Below are 22,509 nucleotides of genomic sequence, written 5' to 3'. Positions count from 1 at the left end.
CAAATTAGCTTTTGAGGAATGGCGCCATTCGTTAGAGGGAGCCAGACACCCTATTACTGTGTTTACCGACCATAAGAATCTGGCCTACTTGGAATCAGCCAAGCGTCTGAACCCGAGACAGGCCAGATGTCCTTTGTTCTTTTCTAGGTTTAATTTTGTTGTTACATTCCGACCTGGGGTAAAAAATGTGAAGGCGGATGCCCTGTCACGTTGTTTTCCGGAAGGGGGGAACTTTGAAGACCCGGGTCCCATTTTGGCTGAAGGGGTGGTCGTCTCTGCTCTTTATCCTGATTTGGAGGCAGAGGTTCAGGCAGCCCAGGCAGAGGCTCCTGATCTTTGTCCTCCTGGGAGGTTGTTTGTGCCTCTCGCTTTACGACACAAGGTTTTTAAGGAGCACCACGATACTGTCTTTGTTGGGCACCCGCGGAGTAGAGCCACAGTGGATCTCATTGCTCGGAGACTCTGGTGGCCGGCTCTTCGTAACACGGTTGAGGGTTTTGTGGTAGCCTGCGAGACCTGCGCTCGTGCCAAGGTCCCTCATTCACGGCCATCGGGTTCTTCTCTCCTCCCGTTACCCATTACTTGGACGTATCTGTCCATGGACTTCATTACGGACCTGCCTCGTTCCTCGGGGAAGACTGTGATTCTGGTGGTAGTGGACCGTTTTAGCAAAATGGCACATTTCATTCCCTTTCCTGGGTTACCCAATGCTAATATGATCAATGTTTGTTGATCATATTGTTAAATTGCATGGCATTCCTTCAGACATCGTTTCTGATAGGGGCACGCAATTTGTTTCCAGATTCTAGAAGGCCTTCTGTTCACGCTTGGTGGTTCGGTTGTCGTTCTCTTCTGCTTTTCACCCGCAGTCGAAAGTTCAGACCGAACACGTCAATCAGAATCTGGAGACATATCTGCGCTGTTTTGTGGCAGAGAATCAGGAGGATTGGTATTCTTTTTTGTCCCTTGCTGAGTTTGCTTTAAATAACAGTCGCCAGGAGTCCTCTGATAAGTCACAATTTTTTGGTGCATATGGGTTTCATCCGCAGTTTGAGACCTTCTCTGGAGAGGGGTCTTCTGGTTTACCTGATGAGGAGAGATTTTCTTCGTCTTTGTCATTTATTTGGCAAAAGATTCAGGGTAATCTGAAGAGGATGAGTGAGAGATATAAGCGTGTGGCGGATAAGAGACGTGTGCCTGGTCCGGACCTGAATGTTGGTGATCTGGTGTGGTTGTCTACAAAGAATATCAAACTGAAGGTTCCCTCCTGGAAGTTGGGTCCTAAGTTTATTGGGCCTTACAAGATCTTGTCCGTCATCAATCCCGTTGCCTTGCGTCTTGATCTTCCTCAGACTTGGAAGATCCATAATGTTTTTCACAAGTCCCTATTAAAACCTTATGTCCAACCCACTGTACCCTCCTCTTTGCCTCCTCCTCCGATTATTGTGTTTCCTTGCTGGCTTGATTCTAGATGACCCTGACTCCGTCCGTATTAAGTGCAGGGAGCCGGTGGTCGTGTCCCCTCACTATTATAGGGTTTTCAGGTGTCGCACAGTATTAGGTACGCGGGCATGCAATCGTCTACCATACAGACCCTTGCATGTGCATAGCAGTCAGGGAGAGCTCTTAGCGTTTTATAAGGCTCACCTATAAGCTCCTTAGTTTGGGATCAAGCCAGTCACTCGTTTATTTATATGTTCCAGCTATCTGCTATCTTCATCCGTGACAGCCACTCCTGGCGCAGAAATTCAACCAGCTTAACTTTGGCTTGTAACCATTCATCTTCCTCCTGATCACATCACACAGAGGTTTTCAATGGGGTTCAGGTCTGGATATTGGGCTGGCCATGACAGGGTCTTGATCAGGTGGTCCTTCAGCCACACCTTGATTTACCTGGTTGCGGACATGGGAAATTGTCTTGCAGAAAAGAGTTGAGGAACATTGTCAGAGCAGAAGGAATAAGGTTATTTTGTAGGGTATATTTATATGCGACTTGATTCATGTGTTCTTCACAAAGACAAATCTGCCCAATTCCAGCCTTGATGAAACACCCCCACATCATCACCGATCCTGCACAAATTTCACAGTGGGTGCAAGACACTGTGGCTTGTAGGACTCTCCAGGTCTTTGTCTAACCATTACACAACCTGGTGTTGAGCAAAGCTAAAAATTGGACTCATCAGAGAAGGTGACCTTACTCCAATCCTCTATATGTAATCCTTATGCTCTTTTGCAAACTTCAGCCTGGCTCCTCTTTGCTTCTCATTGATGAAGGGCCTTTTTCAGCCCTGCCTCTAGAAGCCTGTTTCAAACCGTCTTTACCATGCATTTTACTCCTCCTCCACCTTTCCATTCTTTTTGTAGGTCACTTGATGTCATCCTACATTGTTGTAATTTTAAGAATGGAAGTTACATGACACTAACTGTATCCAGTAAAGCTAGAATTGATCTTTTCATCTCTAACTTTTCCTTTCAGCTCTTTTGGCATGGTCTGTAGTTATTTTTATTTTTTTTACACTTACTTACATTACACTTACTTTTTGGATACTACTAGCACTGCTTTTGCCATCCATCTAATTCTATATCAAGAGAATTGTGATGACCACGGTATTGATTTTAATACTATTGCTCGTTAAATAAGATTTTGGTTAGGTGATCACCTAATCAGCACCTCAATAAGTACAGTAAGGTATGTCGGTGATGGAGTTCAATAAACATTGGAATGAAATGGCTGCCATACCTGGAGAGGTCTCTTAATTTTTTCAGAGCTGTGTATATTTTTTTCAAGCAACCTTGTAAAAATCACCAAAATTCCAACATACTTGCAACAATGTTTTGTTTGGCTCTCCTGTGAGTCCTAGCTTTGCTAGCTTTTTTGTTAATAGCCTAGATTATATTTAAAAGGGAATCTGTCACCACCAGCTCACCCTATAAAATACAGCTATGCATGTATAGAACACCTCCTGCTAAATCCTTATCAGTAATTATATCAGTAATTCCTAATGTGTAGGAAGGGACAGTCGTTGACAGAAGGTATGCGTCACCAAGCTTCCTGGCCTCGGTGGAGTAAGAGCCAGTTTTCATGTGTCAGCAGCAGTTGCTGTTTTACACCTTGCTATTTAGTATAGCTGTAATAGCTGATCCGGGACGGCTCTTACTGGGAGTAGTCAAAGTGCTGGGTGGGTGACTACTCCCCACGTTCCAGGCCGGGTCTTGACTGGCCTATCTAAAAAAAAAACAGCCAGCAGTGTCAGCTGGTGGTAATTACCTCTCTCTCTCTCTGAGGCCTCACGCACACGGCAGTTGGGCGGCCATGGCCGTATTGTGGCCCGCAAACGGCGGGTCGGCAATCCACGGCCGCCGGCTGTGTGCACCCCGCATCATGGATGCGGACCCATTCACTTGAATGGGTTCGCAATTCCGGAGATGCGGAACGGAGTCACAAAACGGAACACCGGAAGCGGACATACCACGGACGCATTCAAGTTGAATGGGTCCGGCCCGCTACACGGATGTTGCCCGTGCATTGGGGACCGCAATTGCGGTCCCCAGTGCACGGAACGGTCGCCCAATGGTCGTGTGCATTAGGCCTGACAGAGGAACTCTGGCAATTGCTGGATTGGGATCTGAGACGTGTGCTAGGCTGGAGGCCTGAGTTTGGGAGGTCTGCTCTGTCCTGAGCAATGCCGATCAGGTGTGAACTAACACCTAGGGTAACAGGTGACTGTTTTTGCTGTATGAACTGTCTAGGTGTGAACGAACACCAAAACTGCAAATGGACTGTTGTACTGTTTTGTTGCCATAAGTGTGAATAAAACACAGAAGTTTAGGCTACAAACTGGTCTTTGCCTCTATACTGCGTCCGCTTGTCCTGTCTACCAGAGCGAATCCCTACAGTTGATACACCCCCCAATTTCCCTGCCCACAAACCAGGCATGGCATGCATTGGGAGGACTCCAGGTGAAGTCCTCTCTATGTATTCCACAGCTGCTTTTTGGTGCACACAGAGGGAATTAGGGTGAGTATCAACATGCAAACTATTGATCTGGAGTCAGTGGCTAGTGTTCTATCATGCATTACTGTACTTTATAGAGCTTGTCTGAGCTAACAGATTTCCTTTAAGTTTAATATATATACAGTGTGTGTGTGTGTGTGTGTATATATATATATATATATACAGTACAGACCAAAAGTTTGGACACACCTTCTCATTCAAAGAGTTTTCTTTATTTTCATGACTATGAAGGCATCAAAACTATGAATTAACAGATGTGGAATTATATACATAACAAACAAGTGTGAAACAACTGAAAATATGTCATATTCTAGGTTCTTCAAAGTAGCCACCTTTTGCTTTGATTACTGCTTTGCACACTCTTGGCATTCTCTTGATGAGCTTTAAGAGGTAGTCCCCTGAAATGGTTTTCCAACAGTCTTGAAGGAGTTCCCAGAGATGCTTAGCACTTGTTGGCCCTTTTGCCTTTACTCTGCGGTCCAGCTCACCCCAAACCATCTCGATTGGGTTCAGGTCCGGTGACTGTGGAGGCCAGGTCATCTGGCGCAGCACCCCATCACTCTCCTTCATGGTCAAATAGCCCTTACTTTCAAAGTTTTCCCAATTTTTCGGCTGACTGACTGACCTTCATTTCTTAAAGTAATGATGGCGACTCGTTTTTCTTTACTTAGCTGCTTTTTTCTTGCCATAATACAAATTCTAACAGTCTATTCAGTAGGACTATCAGCTGTGTATCCACCTGACTTCTCTTCAACGCAACTGATGGTCCCAACCCAACCCCATTTATAAGGCAAAAAATCCCACTTATTAAACCTGACAGGGCACACCTGTGAAGTGAAAACCATTTCAGGAGACTACCTCTTAAAGCTCATCAAGAGAATGCCAAGAGTGTGCAAAGCAGTAATCAAAGCAAAAGGTGGCTACTTTGAAGAACCTAGAATATGACATATTTTCAGTTGTTTCACACTTGTTTGTTATGTATATAATTCCACATGTGTTAATTCATAGTTTTGATGCCTTCAGTGTGAATCTACAATTTTCAGTCATGAAAATAAAGAAAACTCTTTGAATGAGAAGGTGTGTCCAAACTTTTGGTCTGTACTGTATATATATACATATACATACAGGTGAAACTCGAAAAATTTGAATATCGTGCAAAAGTTCATTTATTTCAGTAATGCAACCTAAAAGGAATCGCATTAATGCAACTTAAAATTCGAATTTTGTGAAAAGGTTCAATATTCTAGGCTCAAAGTGTCACACTCTAGTCAGCTAATTAATCCATATCCCCCTGAGCAAAGGGTACCTGAGATTGTGACTTTGGGGTTTCAGAAGCTGTAAGCCATAATCATCCAAATTATAGCAAGTAAAGTAATATCTCGCTTTGCATGTAATGAGTCTACCTCATATGTTAGTTTCACCTTTTAAGTTGCATTACTGAAATAAATGAACTTTGCACGATATTCTAATTTTTTGATTTTCTTTAAATTAAATGTTTTTTACTAGGTCATACACTAAACTTATGATCTTAATATAAAAAGACTATCAAAAATAAATTCATAAAATAAATCCATAATTTCTGTAGTTTGAGGGTGGCCACCAGAGGGAGCATGGATACAATGCTTTGGAGTCTTAGAATCACTGTGTGTTTTATCTGCCCCCCTGTAGACATTCATGTATTTGACATTGAATAAAGAATAAATCATCAGATAACTGGGTGAAAGCAAATATTCAGCATGTCTTAGAATTGTTGTAAATCTGTTGTGTATATTTGACTTTTCTGTAGGCAAGATTCCATTGAACATTTCTTCTATGCACTCCTATGCACTATGTAAATGTTATATGAGATATATACTATAGTATTATAATATAAAAAAATTGCTATTGGAATTTATTGAAAAGATATCTGGAATATGAGATATTTAAGTTATCAATCAAATGGCTTTATGATGCATCAGACTCATTGCTCTTCCTGTGACTTCAGCTTAAATGCACTTCTAAGTGTCAAGGTCCTGGTCTCTGGATTCATAGTAAATTGCATTAGGACCATGTACAGCGGAGACTTCTCACATGGATCACTTTTTGGCAATCTTATGAGTTGTATGGATTATATGAACATACTCATTTAAAATACGTTTTTTCTTTGTACAAAATGCTTCCTCTGTAAAGTCTCTTCACAACTTGCAAGAAAGTTTTTCTCTCTACTGTAGATATTTTCTGGCCCTCCTGAAGAAAACACTGCTCCCCCTGTTCCTCCACCGAGAATAACTCCCCGGACCCACAAACCCATCACAATTTCTAAACGACCAGTCCGAGGGCGAAATGCTTTGTATCTTGGACAGAGTGAAGAAGGTAATGTGTGTTACTTAATTGTTAGTTTAAAATCTGAATTAAAAAGAAAATTGTAAACCTAAGGTACAGGTCAGACTTTTCAGTAAGTCAGTAAAGCATATAGTTGTCTTAGCAGAAGGCTCTGCAGGGAATAGTTTGGTTGGCCATGGCTTTTCCCAGCAAAATAAGCAGATACCATCAGATACTTTCTCATCAGAGACAACCCCTTCGTAGTTTTTTTTCCAGGTGGTATAATAAAATGCATACATACTGTACTTTCAGACTTGCCGCCTAGTCCCAGGATAATCCTTTGTTTCACCGTGTTTGGTGCAGAGGCTGAGTTGATTTAGCTAAGCAGTCTTTTGCATTTTCATGCTGGCTGGACTAGGCAGTCATTTGGAATGTGACATGATAGTGACACCAAGACTATGTGTAGGGGAAATGATGTCTGAAGGTCACTGGAGTTACTTTAATTAAAAATAGCGTCTACATGCCTGAAATCACATGACTTCTTACCCATGCGTCACACACTTTCAAGTCTCAGTTATCAAATGACTATCATAGTGACATAGTTTGTAAGGCCAAAAAAAAACAGTCATCTAGTTCAGACCATTATCCTGCAAAGTTGATCCAGGCAAGGCAAAAAACCCTCAGGTAAAAATTTCTTCCCAATTTTTATTTCCCAAAATTTCTCTTCTAACTATAGCCTGTAATATTATTACACTCCAGAAATACATCCAGGCCCCTCTTGAACTCTTGTAATGAGTTCACTATCACCACCTCAGGCAGGGAGCTCTACAGTCTCAATGCTCTTACCATAAACAACCCTCTTCTATTTTTTCACGATCCTCGAAACGTATAGAAAACATCCCTTGCTAAAGTCATGAGTATTGTATTGCCTGTGTATTGTATGATGTCAGTGTTATTCAATACATTTCAGAACTCTAAGAGTTACATAGCATCATAAATCAATATAATGCTATGCGATCCTATCAGTGCTACGTGGGTCAGGACGGGAGCTCTCACAGACACACGCTGCGAGATCCGGTTCAGACAATTGCCCCTCCCTTCCCCCCCCCCCCCAACCATATACCACAAAATCATATGTTCGGCCGAGGTATTGACACAGTAACTATCTTCAAAGCCCCAGCAGAAGACCATTTGGACCCGGACAGTTGCCAATGCCACTAGGTGTTTGACAGTGGGTTGACAACTATCCTGTAGTATAAGATTTTATTAATTACCGTATTTTTCGCTTTATAAGACAGTGTGGCAGCACACTCAATGTATCTTTATTCTGCCTTATACCACAGAAAAAGTGGTGCTAGACTCATACACTGATTCCTTTTAGATATTAAAATAATCATTCCACCTGAGGAAGGGGTGGACTACAGGGGGAACCTGAGCTAAATCCTGACCTTTGGAACAGAAGCGTCAAGATGAGCTTGGAAATATTAAAAGGGTAGAGGGTAGACTAATGGTATTTTAGAACTGGTCACTAAGATATTTCTCCTTCAGAAAAGATCAGTGCTATGGCGGAAAAGTGATTTACTATATTGCCTTTAGTTACACGTTACTCATTAGCAGATATAAGGACCACTAACATGACTTTCTAAAAACGATTATTTAGTAGTTAACTATTTATTTATCCATTAGTTTGTTTTTATTCAGATGACGGATCCATACTGAATGGGAATGGTGTTATCACAAACAGTGACCACCCTCTTCCCTTGCAACGAAAGAAACTGATTACTTCAGCAGATAAACAAAGTTCCACCGACGACTGTCCTGAAGTGGACGTTGCAAAAATGGTCTCAATGATGCAGGAAAGAGGGGTGAAGACCAGCACTAACCACATAAATGGGGATTTGCCTATATATTCTGTGCCAAGTAAATCATCTGTGTATACCAAAAGGCCTATAGTCCGTCCCAGAGAAGGTTAGATTGTCTCCATTATTTACTGCAGCCTCTTTGTTGAATTGTATCTAGTTCATAAACTCTTATTCTTAAATCTCTAGGTGATTTTGAGAACATCAGTAAAGTCCGTTCCCCAGGAGAGAGGCCAGTTATTTCCCGACCTCCAGTAAGACCACCAGACCCACCATGTAGAGCAGCCTTGATACCCAAAATGGAGCCCAGAACAGATGTCAGCTCTGGTGTCAAAGAGGATATCCCAGCATCAGTGTTAGTAATGAAACCATAGTACAAGCTATATCACAAATCACAAAATTAGGTGTAATAGTATAATAGATTCAGCCTCCGATGGTCATGTTATTTCTTTACTTCACAGTGTTGCCTCCCGTACCAAATTCTTTGAGAAAGCATCAAGGCCAAGGGGAAGGTAATGCATAATAATGCTAAGAGCTGATTCACACAGGTTTTTAGGTTTTTGTAGCATCTTTTTTTGGTAAAAAGATTAACACCAGATGTTATCTCAAAGTCTATGAGAATTATGAAACCCCAGGTACACTTTTTTTTTAAAAAAAATTAGCATTTTTGTTATTTTGGTGTTGTTGGGTCTCTGGATTTTACTTTTAATGCAGCATGTTGAAAATGTTGAGCCTTTTTCTGGCATTTAGACATTCATTTCACTATAGGGAGTAAAATGCCAGAAACAAAGACCGTCTTCACACAATCATTTACAAAAACGGCAACTATAAAAAAACACATACGGTGTGAATGTTTTTTTTTGTTTGTTAGTGAATAATAACAAACAGCGTAAACTTGTGCGTGTGTGGGTTGGCTAAATGTTCACTTTGTTACCTTGTATTGCTATGAAACTTTTTACTTAAAGCTAGCTTTGTTTTACTTATGTGCCAGAAGACCAAATACTCTTTAGCATATCAAATGAAGCCACATATCCTGGCACTTATAGTGAACTAGATATATATTATTTATGAGCATATGAAGTTATGATTTAAAAAAGCAGGTAGACCAATCAATCCTAATCCACTAGTGCAAAGGATTTAAAGAGATCATTTTATCTACACACCTGCCTTCACCTACCTTCCCTTTTCTGTCTACACAGAGGTTCTACAGTTTACAATTCTGGACTGGACGATGTATAGGCCCCATTCTTGAGATAGCAGGTCCCAGAGGTGGGACTGACACCTTTTGGACATTTAGGGTGAATCCTGTTGAGATGTCATAGATGTCCAAATGGAAATACCCCTTTAAGTAACACAAATGTTACATATATTACGTGTAAAGACTAGGACTTCTGCTCACACTACATTCTTGTTTTACGTGTGAAGCTTCTGTCTTATAGCTACAACTATTACTTTATTAACATGTGTTTTTTTTTTTCATTTCCCACACAGTCCTCCTTCTCCTCCCCATAGAATTCTCACAGAAGAAAGCTGAGTCTTTAAGGTATGAAAACTTATTAAGTCTTCCTTTTTGTTTTGGTGCCCCAGGTATAGGGATATATTGAACATGCATATTTCAAGGAGCCGCAGCAAGTTCTTTTCCCTTTTTTTACATTGCTACATTGACAAAGGCATATTTTTTTTCTGTGTACATTGACAGCACTACGATGTATGTTCACATAGATACTAATATACAGTGAAGGAGATTTATTAATCAAAATGCACAACAATTCTGGTGTAATTTGTGCCAAAATGGTGTACATGCTTTACACCACATTTTAAAATGTGTTTTTAATACTTTTTTGACTGGGCTGTGACTTGGCTGCAAAGGGAAATGACTCAGCGTGAAATGGGGTTGAAGCATTAGATGTGCCAGAGTGTGCCAAAATTTTGGCGCACATTTCTGGCATAAAGTAAGCCAAATAAGAGTTGTTGTAAGCTTAGATTCAACGTTTTAAAGGTGTGCCTGATTTATCATCCAGCATCAGCCACTTTGATGAATCTAGCACATTTTTAGCCTGCCTAGTCTAAATTTACACAAAAAGTACAAGTTATTAGTAAATCTACTAGTGTGTTCCCTGTCCGATCACAGTGGGGCAGATGTGCTAATACTGCCTAATATTTAGCACATACTAGAAAGTCTAAATATGTGCCAGATTTATCAAAATGGCTGATGTTAAAACAATAAATTTGGTCCAAAGCATGTATGCCAGTTTTTTGGTGCAACTTATGCCAGAATTTTGATTGCCACCAACATACAGTAGTTTGTACTCACTCAGTACCGTGTCTAAATGTTTGCCTGCACAGCCAATCCATCATACGTAGCTCTTGGGTATTATCTGCATGGGGGTGGTGCTAGATCCCTTCTATTCTGGGACTGGTATGAACATCAGGAATTATAATTTCAGGCTGCTACACTTCTAAGAGGGCTCATGGGTTAGCTGAAACGCATTGTGTAAGCTTCTTCTCACCACCACATTAAATCAGCTCAGAAATGATACTTTAGCTCTTTCATGGATTATGGCAATTATAGACATCAAGAATAGGTAGTATAAGTATAAAAGATATGAAGAATACCATTGAATAGAATATACCAAGACACTGATCTGATGGAGCATTCTTCATGTCATGCTCACAAAGCAGCAAAAGCTATTTGTCATGTGTAGCTTTATACAGCAGCTTTATTTTTTACTGATCCGAAAACTGAGCCAGGGCTATATCCATCATACAGTGTATGCGGTACTGCTGTGGGATCATTATTGTTCTAGATTAAAGTTGCCATATTCTGATGATTTGGAAATTGTCATGGGTTGTTTTATGGGCAAAATAATCCTGCGCTGGAGCAAATGATGGCTCTGACGCAACCAGAAGGTCCAAAAGCGACAGTAATTACTTTGAAGGAACTAGAAATGGGCATTTTATAAAATTTTCAGAAGTCTAGAGAAGAAAACGTAGATCATATCATCCCAGTCTGGATTACAATTGCTAAATTATAAATGGAAGGCATGGCCACAGGAGACAGTGAGGGATATTTACTAAATTCTGGCTTTGTGCTTTAGACCACAATTATGTATTTTAGATTCTTTTTGCCTTTTGCAAGTAGATCTGTCCCAATATGTTATATTAAAGAGGTAGTCCGGTTATATAACCTTAACCTCTATCTACAGGATAGGGCAGTGATGGCTAACCTCCTCCACTCCAGCTGTGGTGAAACTACAACTCCCAGCATGCTCCATTAATTTCTATGGAGTTCTAAGAACAGCCAAGCAAGTGTACATCTTGTGAGTTGTAGTTTTACCACAGCTGGAGTGCTGGAGGTTAGCCATCACAAGGATAGGGGATAACTGTTAGTTTGATGGGTGTCCAACCACTGGGTGCCCCACCGATCTTGAAAACAGGTTCCCTGTACCCCACAGGGCACCCTGAAATGAATGGCGTGGCTGGTTTAGCATTTGCACTGCCACTCCATTCATTCTCTATTTGGACTTCCAGACTGTACTGCTCTATCTCGGACAGTCCCATAGAAGATGAATAAGCAGAACAGCATGGCAGATGCTCAACCAACAGCTGCATTCATTCAGTGGGCCCTGTGTGGTTTGGGCCCCCATTCTCATGATTGTGGGAGTCCCATCAGTCAGCCCCTCACCAAATAGTTATTCCCTAGTGAGATAAATTTATATAGCCAGAGTATCCCTTTAATGTCATAGAAGAAAAGTATTTTCATATTAGGACAAGCTGGCTATGTGAAGGACCATCTAGGGTCATGTTGTGTGGTGTAGCTTTAAATATTAATCTCTGTTGCACATGCCTGACAAAGGGGCCTCTGTGGCTTGTATGTTTCCACTTTTGCTAGATTAAGGACTGATTCACACAAACATGCTCTGTCCGGGAAACACAATCCATGTGTTGGACGCATCTTTCGTGGTTCCCCTGACCCAAACTGACTGCATCATAGTGTATTATGATACGGTCAGTTCCTGTCTGATTGTGATTCTGTTCTACTGTACTGATATGATGTAAGTGCAGCACAATAGACCCATGAAACAATATGATGGAGCCGCAGTCTATCCTGAAAATACGGCCAACACGGACCATGTTTCACTCAAATGTAATGATGGACTGCAAAATGTTACATATCCAGCTCACCTTGTGTGGAAACTCCACGTGCACAGAAGGAACAGGTTATCCAGGTAATATGAAGAAAGGAAACATATCCGGCACTGGAATGATATTCAGTAAAAAGCTTCCTCTTTATTGAACGTAACATAAATCCAAGTACAAACAGATCCTCGCACAAAGCGGTTGTTGACGCGTTTCGGAAAGATGTCCTTAGTCGTAACAAAGGTTGATGTTGGAATGGGAGATTTTATGAATTCACCAAAAAATCCATTCCACCAAAATGGGAGGGGAAAAAGGAGGAAAATCACCTCCCCAGCATCAACCACCTGATGTGAATTGCATGCAGGTGTGGTGCTGGGAGCATGCAGTTGCCCAACATGAAGCAAAAACACGCCCTCCTCAAACACAAACAGACCTGCATGGTGTGAATAAAGACATAAAAAACATCAAAACAATTTGGACATACATATTAATAGCAATAAAATCTAAAATTAATTCACTAAATGGCATTTAAATGCAACCTCTAATACAAAGTACAAAATGCTAGAAGAAAGCATAAGTGATGCAATCAGATCATTGACTCTTTTCTTTGATTTAAATTCTAGTGTTCAATCGAAAAATCCAGTAGGCTTCTCTCAACAGAATCCTCTTTTTATAATCTCCCCCTCTAGGGGGAGAAGAGACTTTTTCAATGGCAAAAGCACGAAAAGAGTTAACCCTACGATCATGTATATGAATAAAATGTTTGGCAGCATTGGAAATATTTATTGCCAAAGGGTTTGATATATAATTCAAATGCTCCAGAATCCGATGTACATTAAATCACAAATATTGCAATGAATGACATAAATAACCCCTAAACTATTGCAATTAATGTATGTCTTGATCGAAAAAGTTAGTGAGTGGTCAGCTCGCTTTTTGTACTTTGTATTAGAGTTTGTATTTAAATGCCATTTAGTGAATTAATTATGAACATTTTCTTGCAGTTACATAGTAACATAGTTTGTAAGGCTGAAAAAAGACATCTGTCCATACAGTTTATCCTGTTAAGCTACTTTTACACTAGTGTTAATGTTTTTCAGTATTGAGATCCGTATCATAGGGTCTCAATACCCGAAAAAAAGCTCTTCCGTTTTGTCCCCATTCGTTGTCAATCGGGACAGAACGTAACTGAACAGAATGGAATGTTCCAAAAAGCATTCCGTTCCGTTCTCATACTGGAGAGCAAACCGCAGCATGCTGCGGTTTGATTTCCGTCCTGAGATGTGGAGCAAGACGGATCCGTCATGACCCACAATGCAAGTCAGTTGGGATGGATCCGTTTTCTCCGGCACAATCTGACAAAATAGAACGGATGCAGATGATTGTATTATCATTAACGGAAGCGTTTTTGCTGAACCCTGCCGGATCCAAGAAAAACGCTAGTGTGAAAGTAGCCTTATCCTGCAAGTTGATCCAGAGGAAGGAAAAAAAACCAGAGAGGTAGAGGTTTTCACCAAAATTGTCTTGTCTCCTCAAAAATCTGTTCTCTACAGTGTGCCTGCATATACCAAACCACTTCTGTCTGCAAGCACAATTTTGTCAAATTGAGAATTTAAAAAAAATTGTCTTGCTTTCCATTATTTCTCAAAAAAAGCCATCTGTGCCTTGTACTCTCATGTGGGGGAGAATGTGACACACTTCTAGGAATTGTCCATAGACATGTGGAGCAGCTATTATGGACAAGATCAGTACTTGTCTTTCAGGGACACTGGGTCAATGTTGTGTGTGGCTGCAGCAATGTAGCACCACAGCAATGGTTCTATTGACACCTACATGTTTGTGCTGGTCTGGTTTCCACACCAGGCTTTTATCCACATCCTCCCTCCAAATCCATCTGACTAGGCTTTTCAACAAAAACAGAACAGAACGTTGCTCCCACTCCTGCTCACTCTTTTTACATGTGTAAACTGGAGCGTTGCCATGCCTTAGAACTGATGAGCCTGGGCCAGAAAAGCCACACAGTGGATCAGTTTCTAATTTGCTTCAAGCAACAAATTTCTTGCTGGATGTCCCCTGCCAACTACAGCTGGCAAACATGCTAATGACACAACACCACCACAGCATGGAACATGCATTATTTTCAGCTCAGACAGTGTGGCAGTTCATCAGCGAGGCCCTTCGCTTACTCAGGGCCTTAAAAAAACACCACAGTAGGGACAACAGCAGCATCAACAATGTAATCCCCTTGATACTAGAGCAAATGCCCACACTGATGCAACAAGGGATGGTGGACGAAGAACAGCTTTCACATCTTGCTGGCCGCCCTGTAGCTGTTGGGGACCCGAATAGATAAAGTCCCAATGAAGAGGAAGTGGGGGAGGAAGATGAGGAGCTACCGCAGGAAGACGAGGCTGAATATGATGATGATGATGATGATGATGACACTGGCTGGATAGGCATGCTTTTAGACCCTCGCAATCAAAGCAAAATGGGGGAATGTTTTCTTCATGCTGAAAGGGAGGCAAAATTGCTGTATTACCAAGATACACTGTGTACATAGCTTGCTACAGTTTTCTGTGAGCAGACACCTGCCACTCATGTGTCGTAGCAGGAGGCCCTCTCTTCTCCACTGAGTCACTGACCTCCCAATGTCTCCGCTAGTAATAGTCTTTCACAAGTAGCAAAATCCCTAGTAGCACCAGCAGCAGCCAATTCCACCAGCAACAGTAAAGTCTTATGAACATGATAGAGCAGTTTTTTTCATGCGCCCCACCAGTCTCACTCAGCAAATGCATACTTACCAACTGTACTGTTGGCCCTTCTCCTGCACATACCCTGTTTCTTTACCCCGTGGACCTCTAAGCAGGCAGATCGGACTGGCCCAGTTTGCTGTCTCTGTACTGTCTTGATCATCCCCCAGTGTCATACCAGAAAGGTGTTCAGGCAGGTGGCATCATCGCACAAAAATGGCCAAACTTGTCCTCTGCAAGTGTAGAAAACATCACATTTGTGAAATGAGTGAGGCATGGATCTGTGAGGATTTGCACACACCTTCAACTGAGGCCAGTGTATAGATCTGCTATTGCTGATGGTGACATTTTATTGTCAGCCCAATCATGCCTCTGCCGCTGTCTGCCTGCCATCATGTTGCATACAATATGGCTACTGCTGCCACGGCAGCTGTTACTACCCTACTGCTACTACCATTAGGCTGGGTTCACACTTGAGCGTTTTACAGCGCGTTCAAACGCGCTGTAAAACGCTCAACACATGAAAACCAATGCTTCCCTATGGCCCTGGTTCTCACTTGAGCGTTTTACAGCGCGTTTGAACGCGCTGAAAAACGCCCTACGCTCAAACAAGTTCTTGAGCTTCTTTGGGGCGTTTTGACGCGCGTTTGTGGCCATAGGACACTGCAGTCAATCACACAAACGCGTGTCAAACGCGCGTTTACTATTGCAAAAAACGCGCACAAAAACGTGCGTTAAACGCGCATATCAAATACGCTCAGGTCTGAATTCAGCCTTACCCCTACACAGCTTCACATCTACTGCATTTTCTGCTAGGTTCCATGATGTACCTGTTACTGCTGCTAATATTGCTGCCAGTATTGCCCCCACACAGCTTACTCCTTCAACATCCACACTGTACCACTGCTGCTTCCAGAAAAAAAAAAAGGGCACATTTTTGCATGCTTGTTTCAATATTACTGTGTATGTGTGCTTTCAATACTAGTTCATTTGTATAAACACAGGCAGACATCTGCCCCTGTTAAGTCATAATTTTTGAATGCTTGGTCCCAGCAAGCCCCTGTTTCCCCATAACACGTGTGTATGTTTAGAACCCTATCTTCTCCCAATAAGTGGTAGGCAATTAAGAGTGCCGTATTTGTGTGAGGGGAGGCGGGGCGTTCACTATTTAAACCTGGCCCTCCTCCCCCCACTTGTCGGTTCGAACGATTTCGAATCGGCTTGTGGGTTGGTGCCAGAGAAGGGCGTGCGTCACTGGAGGATCGGGGGATCGGCTGCGTCGGGCTCGTCGCTACGGTGATTAGGTAGGCAGGGTCACTTGCACACCCGTCTCGCTATGTATAACATGTGGGGCTGCCGAGCGTGCCGCCGGTCCCCAGCTGCGCTGGAGACTGCCCGCACTCCTGATCGCTTCCGGCACCCCGAGACAGGCACCCCGATCCGCTCCAGGCCCTGCGCTAAGCACCCCCGCTCCCACATGCAGCGTCCCCCAGGCGGGCACCCCTCACCTGTGGCTCAGCAGCGACGGGTCCCGACGTCCGCTCGCATACCCTGAGCATCGGTCACGCCGGCCGTCGGCTCCACGACGCAGCGTTATATATCACTCACTCCCTTATCAGAACATAAACATTCGTTCCACCGTAGAGGAAAACGCCGTCCGCTCACACAGGGATCTATTCATTAGCTGCAATCAGTAAGCGGAGGTCCAGCTGCAGGATCAGGGGGCGGAAGCCGAAACCTATAGGCGATTAATACGCCGCGGCTTTCCCTGTACAAATAGTCGATAGCGGTGGGCACGGGATGCAATGTTCCACATGGCGGAGCGCAAATCCCTCACAGCCGATCCTGATGCACGTTCTCCTGGTAATTACAATTAGCGAGGCAGTGAAGGTGGACATGCTTATGTGACTTTCAGTCAAGGCTAGGAATCCGCTGCAGAATAAACTCGTCTTCTTTACTGCGCCAAACTCAGGCAAGACGAGATAAGCAGATACTCAGACATGTGCACTGTATAACAAGTTAGGATTTCAATGGTTAATTCTAACCTAGAAGGGAATCACTGGCTTGCTGCGCTCCAGCAGGTCCTGACTGATAGAGGGCGACACCTACAGGCCCATACTGGTACTGCAGTCCTGGTGCAGGGCTCCTCTGCTCAGGCACAGTGGCTAGGTACTAAGGCAGGAGTATAAAAAAAAATAAAAAAATTTTAAATAAATTTGGAATATGTTCAAGGATCAAATATAAAGAGGGCTTCAAGGAGGGGGGCTGGCCACGTCACTTTGCGCACGCAGCCGGGCCACCCGTAAGCCCATACGGTCAGTCAGGGGGTTGGTTCGGGCGCAGTCACAATAATCCGGTGGTTAGCTAGGGAGCGGTGGCATGAGTGAAGGGTCGCCCAGCCGGCGTGCGCTCACTCACACGTCTGTCCTTGGTTATTCAGGTCCACAGGTGGTGGGCTAACTTACGATACTGTGGGGTTCGTGGCTGTCATGGCCGCCAGGTGAGTCAGGGGTGGTGCATGCGGGGGCCAACCCCCTCTTTTCTCCTGCATAGGCTTGGGGGACGGGGGATGGTGGACTATTATGTCCAGGCCTCTGGCGCATCTCTTACAGGGTGGCGCCTACAGTCGTGGCCTTTGGTGGGGGTAAAAAAAAAATAAAAAAAAATTATTTATATATATATATATATAATGGTATAGATAGGAATGTTGCTTTGCCAGGTCTGTCACGACTACAGACTCCTTATAAAGCCCTGCCACGACTGCAGGCATCAGTCTGTCACGACTACAGACCCGCTCTAAAGCCCTGCCACGACTGCAGGCAACAGTCTGTCACGACTACAGACCCGTTATAAAGCCCTGCCACGACTGCAGGCATCAGTCTGTCACGACTACAGACTCATTATAAAGTCCTGCCACGACTGCAGGCATCAGTCTGTCACGACTACAGACCCGCTCTAAAGCCCTGCCACGACTGCAGGCACAAATCCGTTACGACTACAGACTCATTATTAAGACCAGCCACGACTGCAGGCATTAGTCTCATGTCAACAGACTCATGAGGTAATACTACCACATCTACAGGCGATGGTCCGTTACCGCTACTCTCGATGTAGGGTCCCCTCACGACTACAGGGGGTAGTCGGTCACATCCACAGACTCGGTCGCACTCCCGTTAACTACAGGCACTGGGTGGGCATCTACGGGTAGTTGCGTCACGACTACGCACGTGGGTCAGCCACGGCCTGGGAGGTCAGCCTTCACGGTCACAGGTAGGTCCAGTTAGGCTTCAGTCTCCCAGCGGGTTCCAGTCACAATAACCAGCCCCTAGGTGAGGGGGGGCACTCCCGCACCGGCACACAATGCCAGGGAGCTGTGCGGCTCCTCACGCGGCACACTCTTCAAACCAGCGGGGGCCGGGGCCCACGGTAAAGGAAGGGCTCCCTCTGATCCGGTGCACATTGCCAGGGAGTGGCGCTGCTCCCCACGTGGTACGAGTGTCCAGCCGGCGGTGGGTCGGCCCTAGCTGAGGAGGGGGGCTCCCCCGCACTGGTGCATTCTGCCAGGGAGCAGCGTGAGCTCCCCACGCGGCTGGGGGGTAAGGCTCCTCATCTTCAATAAAGTCTGGCACGGGCCGCCGTGCTGTTAGGTAGGCAGGGATCAGGGGAAGGAGTACTAGGCTCGGTCAGGGGGAGCAGATCATAGGCGGTGGCTGGCTTCCTGCTGCCGGCCGTACATAAGGTTCCAAGGGGGTTATTTAGGCATAAGATGTTAGTTAGTCCGTGCAGGTGATCTGCGTTATACCATGCTCTTCATGCTCGTACTCAGAGCTGTGCCCATACGGGAGCTGCTTAAGTGGTTGATAGTCAAAAAATAAATAAATAAATAAAAAATAAAAAAAATACATTTTTGAGTCTCTCACGCATGGCTTCTCCGTGTTAGTTTTACACATACGGATCCGCCATTAGAGTCTCTCATGCATGGCTTCTCCGTTTTAGGTTACACATATGACTCCGCCATTAGAGTCTCTCACGCATGGCTTCTCCGTGTGAGTTTTACACATACGACTCCGCCATTAGTCTCTCACGCCTGGCTTCTCCGTTTTAGGTTACACATATGACTCCGCCATTAGAGTCTCTCACGCATGGCTTCTCCGTTTTAGGTTTACACATATGACTCCGCCATTAGAGTCTCTCACGCCTGGCTTCTCCGTTTTAGGTTTACACATATGACTCCGCCATTAGAGTCTCTCACGCATGGCTTCTCCGTTTTAGGTTACACATATGACTCCGCCATTAGAGTCTCGCACGCATGGCTTCTCCGTTTTAGTTTTACACATATGACTCCGCCATTAGAGTCCCTCACGCAGAGCTTCTCCGTTTTAGTTTTACACATATGACTCCGCCATTAGAGTCTCTCACGCATGGCTTCTCCGTTTTAGGTTACACATATGACTCCGCCATTAGTCTCTCACGCATGGCTTCTCCGTTTAGGTTCACACATATGTCTCCGCCATTAGAGTCTCACGCATGGCTTCCCCGTTTTAGGTTACACATATGACTCCGCCATTAGAGTCTCTCACGCATGGCTTCTCCGTTTTAGGTTTACACATATGACTCCGCCATTAGAGTCTCTCACGCCTGGCTTCTCCGTTTTAGGTTGGCACATATGACTCCGCCATTAGAATCTCTCACGCATGGCTACTCCGTTTTAGGTTTACACATATGACTCCGCCATTAGAGTCTCGCACGCATGGCTTCTCCGTTTTAGGTTACACATATGACTCCGCCATTAGAGTCCCTCACGCAGAGCTTCTCCGTTTTAGTTTTACACATATGACTCCGCCATTAGTCTCTCACGCATGGCTCCATTAGTCTCTCGCGCATGGCTTCTCCGCTTTAGGTTTACACACAGGACTCCGCCATTAGAGTCTCTCACGCATGGAGGTAAAAAATAAATAAAATAATAATAATAATTCCTCACCAGGCCCAGCTGCGCTGGGACTAGTCTCCCATCTCACCATAGCTAAGAGACTGATGGCCAATTCCTTGGCCAGTAACACTCTGAGGGCTTACAAGACAGCGTGGCGCCTGTTTCAGAGATATGAGAACACCTACCCGGCTGCTGGCCGGGGACCTATCACTCACCTATTGGGCTTTGTCGGGGTTTTTGCCACTCTCAATTAAACCTGTCCTATAGCATTGTTAACTATACATGGCAGGTATTCAGCACCATTGGTACAGGCTACATCCGGACCTACCGTCACTCTTCTCCGCCCACCCGATCAAAGCGGCGTTGAAGGGTTTGCGCAAGATGTCTGTTGTGAAACGACATGGGCGTCAGCCATTTACCGGTAGCTTGTTCAGGCCGTGACAGGCAAACTGCAGGGGCAAACCGTTCGGGCCGCAGGTTAGCGCTCTGGTAGAAACTGCCTTGTACCTGGCTTTCCATGGATTCCTCAGGTCAGGCGAGCTCATGGGCACCAATACGCTGGCTGGGTGCTTGCGGAAAGGTCAGCTCATCCGGCGCGGGTCCATCTATGTCCTCACCTTGGCCTCGTCCAAGACGTCACGGCCGGGGCAATCAGTGGCGGTCAGATACTTTCCCACGGACAGCAGATGGTGTCCGGGCAGGCCTTGAAGGCTTGGCTGCGTAGTATTTAGTCCAAGCGGCATGTTCTCCCGTACTCGAACTAGGCAATGCCCGGCTAACCACCGCGGCCTTTCTTATGTACATTCAGGTTAGTTGACAGGTTCAGGGGTCGGTCCTCGCTGGATCACAGGACATTCCTTCCGCATGGGCACGGCAGCAGCGGCGTCCATGCATAAGGTGCCAGTACATGTCATCAAACATTTGGGTCGTCGCAGTTCCACGTGTTCCATGCGTAATATCCCGGATCCTTATACGAAATATCATTGGCTTTCGAGTTTTGGTCTGTAGTTTCTGTTATCTAGTTTTCAAACTCCTATGCATGGTTCTTTTGGCCCCTTTAGGCTACCCTTCGATAAGCAGTTCCGGCATAACTCTGCTGCTTCTAGGTTGGGGGGGTGGAGTATAGGCTTAGGTAGGGTACCCTCTCAGCATGAGCCGATCCGAGCACAAGTGGTAGGCAATTAAGAGTGCCGTATTTGTGTGAGGGGAGGCGGGGCGTTCACTATTTAAACCTGGCCCTCCTCCCCCCACTTGTCGGTTCGAACTATTTCAACCCACCCAGGAGCCCTCCCTTCTTTCAGGTCTCATCATTGGGGTAGCCCCCTTTAGGCTACCCTTCGATAAGCAGTTCCGGCATAACTCTGCTGCTTCTAGGTTGGGGGGGTGGAGTATAGGCTTAGGTAGGGTACCCTCTCAGCATGAGCCGATCCGAGCACAAGGGACAATTTCTAGAATGTTTTCAATTTTGAAAAGCATAACAAATCTGATGGCGCGTGTTTTTAAGCAGGCTGTTTGTCAACACGGTCACCATGTGTTAACTCATAACTATATATGTCAGTGTCTCACTGGCATTATTTATTATTGCTGTCATTATGTATAAGAGCTTAAATGAGGGAGGAGGAAAATAACTTTAGAAAAAACATCCTAGGAGACCTTAGTGTCATGTACCCATTTTCAGGCCAGCTGGAGCAGTTTCTATTCTGGTAGAATCAATTGCGTTTATTGGCCTATACATATGTCTTAGACCTTAACTGGCTTTCTATGTAATAGCATTTACTATTTCTTTTCCCAGGATCTTACAAACAAGTTCCATGGCTGGCCCAAGGAAAGATGCAGATGATGTTGCCAGAGTGGTTCCTGCTGGCATACATGGTCTAGGATTACATTCCACAGGAGGCTTTACTGAACAGGATCCGTTCTCTGCTGGGAAGTTTGTCCTCTGTGCTGTACACCCAACTAGAAGTGATGTCTCCAAAAAACCATCAGAACTTTGCAGCCCATGACTATTTGTACAAGGAAACGAAGAAAAAAAAAATCTATAGTCGGGAGGCTTTGAAGTAATAATTTAGGGATCAGCTACTTGTATCCACTTTATCTGGACATAACACACTCCCCTATATTATTAAGACCTTACAATATGGTGTAAATGGAATAAGCTGAAGGCATTGCTCATTATAATGGTAAACCTATGAGAAAACAGATTCCACACTGTATGCTATTATTTATTACTTGTTATAAGAATATTCATTTTAGTTACAGCTGTTTACCAGTGTTTTTGTAGTTAATATCAAAGCATCAAATGATACCATTGTGTTTCACCTTTTTAGGAAAGGTGTTGTAAATAGACATTTCATGGCATGGTGTAGATGAAGGGCGATTCTATAATGACACATGAATGCATATGTACTGTGCCTTGTTACCAGGAGATATATAGAAGGGCACAGGCTCACTTTGCACTTATTGGAATGTATCAATGGAAAAACAGTGATCCAAAATGGACACCTTCAGGTTTCT

The 22,509-nt window shown here is 44.2% G+C and overlaps 1 protein-coding gene across 2 annotated transcripts in view; it reads left to right on the top strand.

The window, feature by feature from the left end:
• The window catches only part of OPHN1 (oligophrenin 1), a 245,681-nt gene extending 223,629 nt beyond the window's left edge, over positions 1 to 22,052 (top strand). The window contains exons 20-25 of one of the 2 annotated variants that reach the window (XM_040442671.1): positions 6,226 to 6,367; positions 8,018 to 8,284; positions 8,365 to 8,530; positions 8,637 to 8,687; positions 9,667 to 9,718; positions 21,788 to 22,052. In XM_040442671.1, the coding sequence (XP_040298605.1) occupies positions 6,226 to 6,367; positions 8,018 to 8,284; positions 8,365 to 8,530; positions 8,637 to 8,687; positions 9,667 to 9,709 (669 nt within the window). In that variant the 3' untranslated portion in view covers positions 9,710 to 9,718; positions 21,788 to 22,052. Of the gene's footprint in view, positions 1 to 6,225; positions 6,368 to 8,002; positions 8,285 to 8,364; positions 8,531 to 8,636; positions 8,688 to 9,666; positions 9,719 to 21,787 lie in introns of both variants that reach the window. The other variant, XM_040442670.1, reaches the window with a different exon arrangement.
• The last annotated feature ends 457 nt before the right edge of the window (positions 22,053 to 22,509 follow it).

The sequence above is a fragment of the Bufo bufo genome, chromosome 8 (genome assembly GCF_905171765.1).
Source record: "Bufo bufo chromosome 8, aBufBuf1.1, whole genome shotgun sequence".
Classification (NCBI taxonomy): domain Eukaryota; kingdom Metazoa; phylum Chordata; class Amphibia; order Anura; family Bufonidae; genus Bufo; species Bufo bufo.
Note: the sequence above shows the minus strand (reverse complement) of the source record. Positions and strands in the feature narration are given on the sequence as shown.